General features: G+C 47.9%; 1 protein-coding gene across 1 annotated transcript in view; it reads left to right on the top strand.

The window, feature by feature from the left end:
* The first annotated feature begins 403 nt into the window (after window positions 1–403).
* LOC137062833 (adhesion G-protein coupled receptor G2) overlaps window positions 404–12145 on the top strand; it is a 29844-nt gene continuing 18102 nt past the window's right edge. Inside the window, exons 1-7 of the mRNA XM_067433754.1 lie at window positions 404–557; window positions 4003–4073; window positions 4842–5383; window positions 5473–5539; window positions 5620–5652; window positions 5745–5809; window positions 5948–6045. Of these exons, the coding sequence (XP_067289855.1) occupies window positions 508–557; window positions 4003–4073; window positions 4842–5383; window positions 5473–5539; window positions 5620–5652; window positions 5745–5809; window positions 5948–6045 (926 nt within the window). The 5' untranslated portion in view covers window positions 404–507. The remainder of the gene's footprint in view (window positions 558–4002; window positions 4074–4841; window positions 5384–5472; window positions 5540–5619; window positions 5653–5744; window positions 5810–5947; window positions 6046–12145) is intronic.

Here is a 12145-nt window from a genome sequence, read left to right as displayed (position 1 = left end):
TATACATTCCTCTTAAATAAAAGCTCTGCGTGGTAAAAGCAGCCTTTCCTGTTAGACAATGAATGATCTAGAGATAAACACACCACTGTAGCTACAACAAGATACGTCAGTAAAAAATATATGTTTTATTTCCTATTTCTCAAAAACATTCTGAAAAAACAGGGTTCGTTTTCTCTGCAGTTGACTCCAGTTTGCTTATAATATGCATTAAATAAATGCATGGAAAACATGGTTATTATAATTATAATAATTTATATTTATTATAATTATAAATGTATTTTTTTAAAAACAGCTGATATACAGCTGTGCCAATGGGGAAGTGCCTGTGTGCAGAGGCTGGGCGTGTGTGTGTGTGTGTGTGTGAGGGAGGGTGGTTCTCATAACTCACTGTTCACTCACACACACTCAGCACAGACTAACCTGACAGTCCAGTCACACACACACTTCTGTCTGTTTAGGTTTTCTGGCAGTTTCCCTCGGGCCGTGGCTCAGAGAAAGGGCTTCTCCATGGTGTGTGTGTGTGTGAAGCTCAGACTGTCCACACACCTGTCCACAAGGTACGTGAGTCGACTTACATTGGGAATTCATATGGAAAATACTCTGGGAAAAAGAGCTATTTTTAGATGTTGGTTTGGTAATGTTTCAAAGAGTTTATTTACTATCTTTATTGTTAATTACAGGTGTTGGTACTAAAGCTGTGATTTTATTATAAATTAGAATTAAATTGTTATATCAATACATTTATATTATTGTTGTATATTTTGTGCATTATTTTTATTATAATTGTTTATAAGCATTTTAACTAGTTTCATAATCAAAACAGCACCATAACATTCATTTCCATGGGAAGTTATTGAATGATGTCATCAAAATACTGTCAAATGTGATATTCAATATACACAGCTTTAAAAAAAGAAAGAAATTAATACTTTTATTCAGCAAAGACAAAATTGAACAAAAGTGTAAAGACATTTATAATGCTACAAAATATTTATATTTTAGATAAAAGCTATTTTTTGAACATTCTAATCATTTATTGAAGATTCCTACAGAACATGTCACGGTTTCACAGAAATATGAAGCGGCTCATCTTTCCAACTCTGATAATAATCATTAATGTGTGTTGGGCATCAGATTGTAACGGTACGAGACCCAGGAACCGGATGAAGACTCACAAGATCACAATCAAACATAAACTTTAATCTTAACTTCACAGAAACATGCAGTCTAGCAACAGAAACACAACCGTGACTAGACAAAAACAAGAGTGAACAAGAGGAACTAACCACATCTGAACAGAGCTAAACTAACCAGGGTAACCTAGGAAACAGACAAGTGGGGGGAAACTGAGACAAAGGAACATGTGTCAGAATCAAAACATGACAGGAAGAGCAAAGAAGTTTGACCCTAAGGGCTGCAACATACTCTGCAAGAACAGAGAAAAAAGTTCTCACTCCCAGGGCTGCGAGAACAAAATGACGTCATGTTATTCATTCTCGCAGTCCTGGTTCGGGAGTTTTTGCAGCCCTGGTTCGGGAGTTCTTGCAGTCCTGGTTCGGGAGTTCTCGCAGTCCTGGTTCGGGAGTTCTCGCAGTCCTGGTTCGGGAGTTTTTGCAGTCCTGGTTCGGGAGTTTTTGCAGCACTGGTTCAGGAGTTCTCGCAGCCCTGGTTCGGGAGTTCTCGCAGTCCTGGTTCGGGAGTTTTTGCAGCCCTGGTTCGGGAGTTTTTGCAGCCCTGGTTCGGGAGTTCTTGCAGTCCTGGTTCGGGAGTTCTCGCAGTCCTGGTTCGGGAGTTCTCGCAGTCCTGGTTCGGGAGTTTTTGCAGCCCTGGTTCAGGAGTTCTCGCAGCCCTGGTTCGGGAGTTCTCGCAGCCCTGGTTCGGGAGTTCTCGCAGCCCTGGTTCAGGAGTTCTCGCAGTCCTGGTTTGGGAGTTCTCGCAGTCCTGGTTCGGGAGTTCTCGCAGTCCTGGTTCAGGAGTTCTCGCAGTCCTAGTTTGGGAGTTCTCGCAGTCCTGGTTCGGGAGTTCTCGCAGTCCTGGTTCGGGAGTTCTCGCAGTCCTGGTTCGGGAGTTCTCGCAGTCCTAGTTTGGGAGTTCTCGCAGTCCTGGTTCGGGAGTTCTCGCAGCCCTGGTTTCGGGAGTTCTCGCAGTCCTGGTTCGGGAGTTCTCGCAGTCCTGGTTCGGGAGTTCTCGCAGTCCTGGTTCGGGAGTTTTTGCAGCCCTGGTTCAGGAGTTCTCGCAGCCCTGGTTCGGGAGTTCTCGCAGCCCTGGTTCGGGAGTTCTCGCAGCCCTGGTTCGGGAGTTCTCGCAGTCCTAGTTTGGGAGTTCTCGCAGTCCTGGTTCGGGAGTTCTCGCAGTCCTGGTTCGGGAGTTCTCGCAGTCCTGGTTCGGGAGTTCTCACAGTCCTGGTTCGGGAGTTCTCGCAGTCCTGGTTCGGGAGTTCTCGCAGTCCTGGTTCGGGAGTTTTTGCAGCCCTGGTTCGGGAGTTCTTGCAGTCCTAGTTTGGGAGTTCTCGCAGTCCTGGTTCGGGAGTTCTCGCAGTCCTGGTTCGGGAGTTCTCACAGTCCTGGTTCGGGAGTTCTCGCAGTCCTGGTTCGGGAGTTCTTGCAGTCCTAGTTTGGGAGTTCTCACAGTCCTGGTTCGGGAGTTCTCACAGTCCTGGTTCGGGAGTTCTCACAGTCCTGGTTCGGGAGTTTTTGCAGCCCTGGTTCGGGAGTTCTCGCAGTCCTGGTTCGGGAGTTCTCGCAGCCCTGGTTCGGGAGTTCTCACAGTCCTGGTTCGGGAGTTTTTGCAGCCCTGGTTCGGGAATTCTTGCAGTCCTAGTTTGGGAGTTCTCGCAGCCCTGGTTCGGGAGTTCTCGCAGCCCTGGTTCGGGAGTTCTCACAGTCCTGGTTCGGGAGTTCTCGCAGTCCTAGTTCGAGAGTTCTCGCAGTCCTGGTTCGGGAGTTTTTGCAGCCCTGGTTCAGGAGTTCTCGCAGCCCTGGTTCGGGAGTTCTCACAGTCCTGGTTCGGGAGTTCTCGCAGCCCTGGTTCAGGAGTTCTCGCAGCCCTGGTTCGGGAGTTCTCACAGTCCTGGTTCGGGAGTTCTCACAGTCCTGGTTCGGGAGTTCTCGCAGTCCTGGTTCAGGAGTTCTCGCAGCCCTGGTTCGGGAGTTCTCACAGTCCTGGTTCGGGAGTTCTCACAGTCCTGGTTCGGGAGTTCTCGCAGTCCTAGTTCGAGAGTTCTCGCAGTCCTGGTTCGGGAGTTTTTGCAGCCCTGGTTCAGGAGTTCTCGCAGCCCTGGTTCGGGAGTTCTCACAGTCCTAGTTCGAGAGTTCTCGCAGTCCTGGTTCGGGAGTTTTTGCAGCCCTGGTTCAGGAGTTCTCGCAGCCCTGGTTCGGGAGTTCTCGCAGCCCTGGTTTGGGAGTTCTCGCAGCCCTGGTTCGGGAGTTCTCGCAGCCCTGGTTCGGGAGTTCTCGCAGTCCTGGTTCGGGAGTTCTCACCTTGAGAAAACGAACAAATTTCTTTGTTCTTGCAGAGTATGTTCCAAGCTTAATCCTGGGAATGATTCCTGAGGGATCATGGGACACTGAAGACTGGAGTAATGATGATAAACTCAGCTTTGATCACAGGAATAAATCACACTTTACTATATAGTCACACAGAGAACAGTAATAATATTTCACAATATTTACAAAATCTTTATCATTATTTAAAACTTTATAGAGTCAGATTTTGCGCCAAAAAAGAACTTTTGCTCTTCATCAATAATCATCAGTTATTTCCTAATCTTTGATAACCTCCCCCTTCTGTACTGGACATTAGATCTGGGCTTTACCTGCACACCCTCCATTGATTTTACATCAAAGCTCCAGACAAACGAAAGAAGGTTAAGCAAATGTTAGTCTTATGGGTTTACTAAATCAACGTAAAAGTGAAAGTGAGACATTCACTTCAGGTCCGTTTTGGAAAGGGTAATTTCTCTGCATGTGATGCTAAGTGTGTGTGTGTGTGTGTGTGTTTCAGCGGGATGGCGATTGAAGGTTTGGGATGGAGATCCGGCCTGTGGTTCCTCCTGCTCCTGCTAACCCATACAGGTAAAGTCTCACACCTGGGATCGTTATACTGGGATTGTCCTCCTGTTTGCTCACCTATTATGCCACAATACTAACCACATTAGAGTTTGTGGAACAAAGGTAAAACGTCTATTTGCACAGTGGGGTAACTTTAAACAATGGCTTGTGTAACTTCTAATGGAGATCCGCTGGTCTTCATATCCGCAGATCTGTTCCTGGTCCAAAAGAAAGGGATGCATCTTTTAATTTATTATCAGTTATGTGACATTGTTTTTGTAAAACCTGATTATCATGTGATCCTGCTTGATATTGTGTCTCTGGGAAGAAATAGGACAACAATTTTTCACATGATCATTCACAAATCTGGTTATCAGAGACCTAGAAATACTACTTATAAATACTAATATAATCCGCGGTTTGAGAATTAGTCAGAATTAGTCTTCTCCTAGTGTAAAGAGGAACATCTCAGAAATATTGTCCTCTGTTCCTCTAATGGGTGTGTATCGATTCTGAGTCACGTAAAATATGGGCTGTGATCTAAACACAATAGCGTCCCTGAACCAGCCATACAAACACAGCTCAGTCAACCTGCTCGACACGTTTCACAAAAAACAAAAAAAAACAAAAGCCAATCTCAGCTCTCTCTCTCTCTCTCTCTCTCTCTCTCTCTCTCTCTCTCTCTCTCTCTCTCTCTCTCTCTCTCTCTCTCTCTCTCTCTCTCTCTCTCTCTCTCTGTCATAACATCATAATGGTATATTTGATTTAATGTTTTCTGTATGTTTCCTACAGTAACATCGAGCGCTACCACACCGACGGTCTCTCCTACACCTGACATGACCATCACTCATTTATCTACAGCCGAAAGTAGCTCATCGACAACACACTTAACCCCAACCGTGCTAAATACAACAACAGCGATGGAAACCTCAGGCCCAGCTCCTAACATAAGCACAACAGCAATGACACTTACGACAGAATTATACAGCAATGGCAACCAAACTACAGAAACCACACCATCCACATCCACAGAAAACACACCTTCTGTAACAACCACACTATCCACATCCACAGAAAACACAACTTCTGAAACAACCACACCATCCAGATCCACAGAAAACACAACTTCTGTAACAACCACAAACTCCACATCCACAGAAAACACAACTTCTGTAACAACCACACCATCCACATCCACAGAAAACACACCTTCTGTAACAACCACAAACTCCACATCCACAGAAAACACAACTTCTGTAACAACCACAAACTCCACATCCACAGAAAACACAACTTCTGTAACAACCACAAACTCCACAACATTTACAGCAACAGTAAGTACTACAAGCAGACCATTATTAGCACATCCTACTGTATGTGATCAGACACCAGATTAATAGACTCATAACAATATCATCTCCAGCCCAAGCCATCATCCTCTGCTAATGAAACTACAGCCTTTACCCAAACATCTACCCCATCCACTAACGGTAAGCTCTACCACAGTTGGCACTTTCTGTCTTATTTTACTCCTTTTATCTAATATTCAGTTATTCTTCTTTATTTACAGCACAGTGTAACTTTTCTCTAAGCTGTATAAATGGTAAATATTACAATTCCAACAAAAATAATGGCTATTTTTTTTCTGTTAAATGAAAATAATATAATGCGTAACTGGCTCTTTTTGTCTCTTAGTATTTTACTGGATAACTCTGGAGGTAAATGGAACACCCCAAAGTGAACAAAATATCCAAACACAGGTAAATTAAAAAAGGATTAATTTTTTTTTTTGCAGTTTCACAGATATTTTAACTATTCTATTATAATTTAATTCAGTAATTTAATTATTCTATTAGTTATATATTAATAACCATTATCATCTGCAATGTGTTTTTCAGCTCGAGAAGTTTTTCAGACACAATCTAGATGTGTGTGTTAATGAAACGTATTCACCATCCCGTAGCAGCTCAACCACCACACCAGCAAACAACATCAGGTACAGTTCCCTCACGGACACACACCTGTGCTTTACTCAGCTACAGCATCAGGTACAGTTCCCTCACGGACACACACCTGTGCTTTACTCAGCTATAGCATCAGGTACAGTTCCCTCACGCACACACACATGTGCTTTACTCAGCTACAGCATCAGGTACAGTTCCCTCACGCACACACACCTGTGCTTTACTCTGCTACAGCATCAGGTACAGTTCCCTCACGGACACACCTGTGCTTTACTCAGCTATAGCATCAGGTACAGTTCCCTCACGGACACACACCTGTGCTTTACTCAGCTATAGCATCAGGTACAGTTCCCTCACGGACACACACCTGTGCTTTACTCAGCTACAGCATCAGGGACAGTTCCCTCACGGACACACACCTGTGCTTTACTCAGCTACAGCATCAGGTACAGTTCCCTCACGGACACACACCTGTGCTTTACTCAGCTACAGCATCAGGTACAGTTCCCTCACGCACACACACCTGTGCTTTACTCAGCTATAGCATCAGGTACAGTTCCCTCACGCACACACACCTGTGCTTTACTCAGCTACAGCATCAGGTACAGTTCCCTCACGGACACACACCTGTGCTTTACTCAGCTACAGCATCAGGTACAGTTCCCTCACGGACACACACCTGTGCTTTACTCAGCTACAGCATCAGGTACAGTTCCCTCACGCACACACACCTGTGCTTTACTCAGCTACAGCATCAGGTACAGTTCCCTCACGGACACACACCTGTGCTTTACTCAGCTACAGCATCAGGTACAGTTCCCTCACGGACACACACCTGTGCTTTACTCAGCTATAGCATCAGGTACAGTTCCCTCACGGACACACACCTGTGCTTTACTCAGCTACAGCATCAGGTACAGTTCCCTCACGCACACACACCTGTGCTTTACTCAGCTACAGCATCAGGTACAGTTCCCTCAAGCACACACACCTGTGCTTTACTCAGCTACAGCATCAGGTACAGTTCCCTCACGCACACACACCTGTGCTTTACTCAGCTACAGCATCAGGTACAGTTCCCTCACGGACACACACCTGTGCTTTACTCAGCTACAGCATCAGGTACAGTTCCCTCATGGACACACACCTGTGCTTTACTCAGCTACAGCATCAGGTACAGTTCCCTCACGCACACCACACACACCTGTGCTTTACTCAGCTACAGCATCAGGTACAGTTCCCTCACGCACACACACCTGTGCTTTACTCAGCTACAGCATCAGGTACAGTTCCCTCACGGACACACACCTGTGCTTTACTCAGCTACAGCATCAGGTACAGTTCCCTCACGCACACACACCTGTGCTTTACTCAGCTACAGCATCAGGTACAGTTCCCTCACGCACACACACCTGTGCTTTACTCAGCTACAGCATCAGGTACAGTTCCCTCACGCACACACACCTGTGCTTTACTCAGCTACAGCATCAGGTACAGTTCCCTCACGCACACACACCTGTGCTTTACTCAGCTATAGCATCAGGTACAGTTCCCTCACGCACACACACCTGTGCTTTACTCAGCTACAGCATCAGGTACAGTTCCCTCACGGACACACACCTGTGCTTTACTCAGCTACAGCATCAGGGACAGTTCCCTCACGCACACACACCTGTGCTTTACTCAGCTACAGCATCAGGTACAGTTCCCTCACGGACACACACCTGTGCTTTACTCAGCTACAGCATCAGACACAGTTCCCTCACAGACACACACCTGTGCTTTACTCAGCTACAGCATCAGGTACAGTTCCCTCACGCACACACACCTGTGCTTTACTCAGCTACAGCATCAGGTACAGTTCCCTCACGGACACACACCTGTGCTTTACTCAGCTATAGCATCAGGTACAGTTCCCTCACGCACACACACATGTGCTTTACTCAGCTATAGCATCAGGTACAGTTCCCTCACGCACACACACCTGTGCTTTACTCAGCTATAGCATCAGGTACAGTTCCCTCACGCACACACACATGTGCTTTACTAAGCTACAGCATCAGGTACAGTTCCCTCACGGACACACACCTGTGCTTTACTCAGCTACAGCATCAGGGACAGTTCCCTCACGCACACACACCTGTGCTTTACTCAGCTACAGCATCAGGTACAGTTCCCTCACGCACACACACCTGTGCTTTACTCAGCTACAGCATCAGGTACAGTTCCCTCACGGACACACACCTGTGCTTTACTCAGCTATAGCATGAGGTACAGTTCCCTCACGCACACACACCTGTGCTTTACTCAGCTATAGCATCAGGTACAGTTCCCTCACGCACACACACCTGTGCTTTACTCAGCTACAGCATCAGGTACAGTTCCCTCACGCACACACACCTGTGCTTTACTCAGCTACAGCATCAGGGACAGTTCCCTCACGCACACACACCTGTGCTTTACTCAGCTACAGCATCAGGGACAGTTCCCTCACGCACACACACCTGTGCTTTACTCAGCTATAGCATCAGGTACAGTTCCCTCACGCACACACACCTGTGCTTTACTCAGCTACAGCATCAGGTACAGTTCCCTCACGCACACACACCTGTGCTTTACTCAGCTACAGCATCAGGGACAGTTCCCTCACGCACACACACATGTGCTTTACTCAGCTACAGCATCAGGTACAGTTCCCTCACGCACACCACACACACCTGTGCTTTACTCAGCTACAGCATCAGGTACAGTTCCCTCACGCACACCACACACACCTGTGCTTTACTCAGCTACAGCATCAGGTACAGTTCCCTCACGCACACACACCTGTGCTTTACTCAGCTACAGCATCAGGTACAGTTCCCTCACGGACACACACCTGTGCTTTACTCAGCTACAGCATCAGGGACAGTTCCCTCACGCACACCACACACACCTGTGCTTTACTCAGCTACAGCATCAGGTACAGTTCCCTCACGCACACACACCTGTGCTTTACTCAGCTACAGCATCAGGTACAGTTCCCTCACGGACACACACCTGTGCTTTACTCAGCTATAGCATGAGGTACATTTCCCTCACGCACACACACCTGTGCTTTACTCAGCTATAGCATCAGGTACAGTTCCCTCACGCACACACACATGTGCTTTTCTCAGCTACAGCATCAGGTACAGTTCCCTCACGGACACACACCTGTGCTTTACTCAGCTACAGCATCAGGTACAGTTCCCTCACGCACACACACCTGTGCTTTACTCAGCTACAGCATCAGGGACAGTTCCCTCACGGACACACACCTGTGCTTTACTCAGCTACAGCATCAGGTACAGTTCCCTCACGCACACACACCTGTGCTTTACTCAGCTACAGCATCAGGCACAGTTCCCTCACGGACACACACCTGTGCTTTACTCAGCTACAGCATCAGGTACAGTTCCCTCACGCACACACACATGTGCTTTACTCAGCTACAGCATCAGGTACAGTTCCCTCACGGACACACACCTGTGCTTTACTCAGCTACAGCATCAGGTACAGTTCCCTCACGCACACACACCTGTGCTTTACTCAGCTACAGCATCAGGTACAGTTCCCTCACGCACACACACCTGTGCTTTACTCAGCTACAGCATCAGGGACAGTTCCCTCACGCACACACACCTGTGCTTTACTCAGCTACAGCATCAGGGACAGTTCCCTCATGGACACACACCTGTGCTTTACTCAGCTACAGCATCAGGTACAGTTCCCTCACGGACACGCACCTGTGCTTTACTCAGCTACAGCATCAGGTACAGTTCCCTCACGCACACACACATGTGCTTTACTCAGCTACAGCATCAGGTACAGTTCCCTCACGGACACACACCTGTGCTTTACTCAGCTACAGCATCAGGGACAGTTCCCTCACGCACACACACCTGTGCTTTACTCAGCTACAGCATCAGGTACAGTTCCCTCATGGACACACACCTGTGCTTTACTCAGCTACAGCATCAGGGACAGTTCCCTCACGGACACACACCTGTGCTTTACTCAGCTACAGCATCAGGGACAGTTCCCTCACGGACACACACCTGTGCTTTACTCAGCTACAGCATCAGGTACAGTTCCCTCACGGACACACACCTGTGCTTTACTCAGCTACAGCATCAGGTACAGTTCCCTCACGGACACACACCTGTGCTTTACTCAGCTACAGCATCAGGTACAGTTCCCTCACGCACACACACCTGTGCTTTACTCAGCTACAGCATCAGGTACAGTTCCCTAACGCACACACACCTGTGCTTTACTCAGCTACAGCATCAGGTACAGTTCCCTCACGCAAACACACCTGTGCTTTACTCAGCTACAGCATCAGGTACAGTTCCCTAACGCACACACACCTGTGCTTTACTCAGCTACAGCATCAGGTACAGTTCCCTCACGCACACACACCTGTGCTTTACTCAGCTACAGCATCAGGTACAGTTCCCTCACGCACACACACCTGTGCTTTACTCAGCTACAGCATCAGGTACAGTTCCCTCACGGACACACACCTGTGCTTTACTCAGCTACAGCATCAGGGACAGTTCCCTCACGGACACACACCTGTGCTTTACTCAGCTACAGCATCAGGTACAGTTCCCTCACGCACACACACCTGTGCTTTACTCAGCTACAGCATCAGGTACAGTTCCCTCATGCACACACACCTGTGCTTTACTCAGCTACAGCATCAGGTACAGTTCCCTCACGCACACACACCTGTGCTTTACTCAGCTACAGCATCAGGTACAGTTCCCTCACGCACACACACCTGTGCTTTACTCAGCTATAGCATCAGGTACAGTTCCCTCACGCACACACACATGTGCTTTACTCAGCTACAGCATCAGGTACAGTTCCCTCACGGACACACACCTGTGCTTTACTCAGCTACAGCATCAGGTACAGTTCCCTCACGCACACACACCTGTGCTTTACTCAGCTATAGCATCAGGTACAGTTCCCTCACGCACACACACCTGTGCTTTACTCAGCTATAGCATCAGGTACAGTTCCCTCACGCACACACACCTGTGCTTTACTCAGCTATAGCATCAGGTACAGTTCCCTCACGCACACACACCTGTGCTTTACTCAGCTATAGCATCAGGTACAGTTCCCTCACGGACACACCTGTGCTTTACTCAGCTACAGCATCAGGTACAGTTCCCTCACGCACACACACCTGTGCTTTACTCAGCTACAGCATCAGGTACAGTTCCCTCACGCACACACACCTGTGCTTTACTCAGCTACAGCATCAGGTACAGTTCCCTCACGGACACACCTGTGCTTTACTCAGCTACAGCATCAGGTACAGTTCCCTCACGGACACACCTGTGCTTTACTCAGCTATAGCATCAGGTACAGTTCCCTCACGCACACACACCTGTGCTTTACTCAGCTACAGCATCAGGTACAGTTCCCTCACGCACACACACATGTGCTTTACTCAGCTACAGCATCAGGTACAGTTCCCTCACGGACACACACCTGTGCTTTACTCAGCTACAGCATCAGGGACAGTTCCCTCACGCACACACACCTGTGCTTTACTCAGCTACAGCATCAGGTACAGTTCCCTCATGGACACACACCTGTGCTTTACTCAGCTACAGCATCAGGGACAGTTCCCTCACGGACACACACCTGTGCTTTACTCAGCTACAGCATCAGGGACAGTTCCCTCACGGACACACACCTGTGCTTTACTCAGCTACAGCATCAGGTACAGTTCCCTCACGGACACACACCTGTGCTTTACTCAGCTACAGCATCAGGTACAGTTCCCTCACGGACACACACCTGTGCTTTACTCAGCTACAGCATCAGGTACAGTTCCCTCACGCACACACACCTGTGCTTTACTCAGCTACAGCATCAGGTACAGTTCCCTAACGCACACACACCTGTGCTTTACTCAGCTACAGCATCAGGTACAGTTCCCTCACGCACACACACCTGTGCTTTACTCAGCTACAGCATCAGGTACAGTTCCCTAACGCACACACACCTGTGCTTTACTCAGCTACAGCATCAGGTACAGTTCCCTCACGCACACACACCTGTGCTTTACTCAGCTACAGCATCAGGTAC

The sequence above is a fragment of the Pseudorasbora parva genome, chromosome 23 (assembly GCF_024679245.1).
Source record: "Pseudorasbora parva isolate DD20220531a chromosome 23, ASM2467924v1, whole genome shotgun sequence".
Lineage (NCBI taxonomy): Eukaryota > Metazoa > Chordata > Actinopteri > Cypriniformes > Gobionidae > Pseudorasbora > Pseudorasbora parva.
This window is presented reverse-complemented; position numbering and strand designations above follow the sequence as displayed.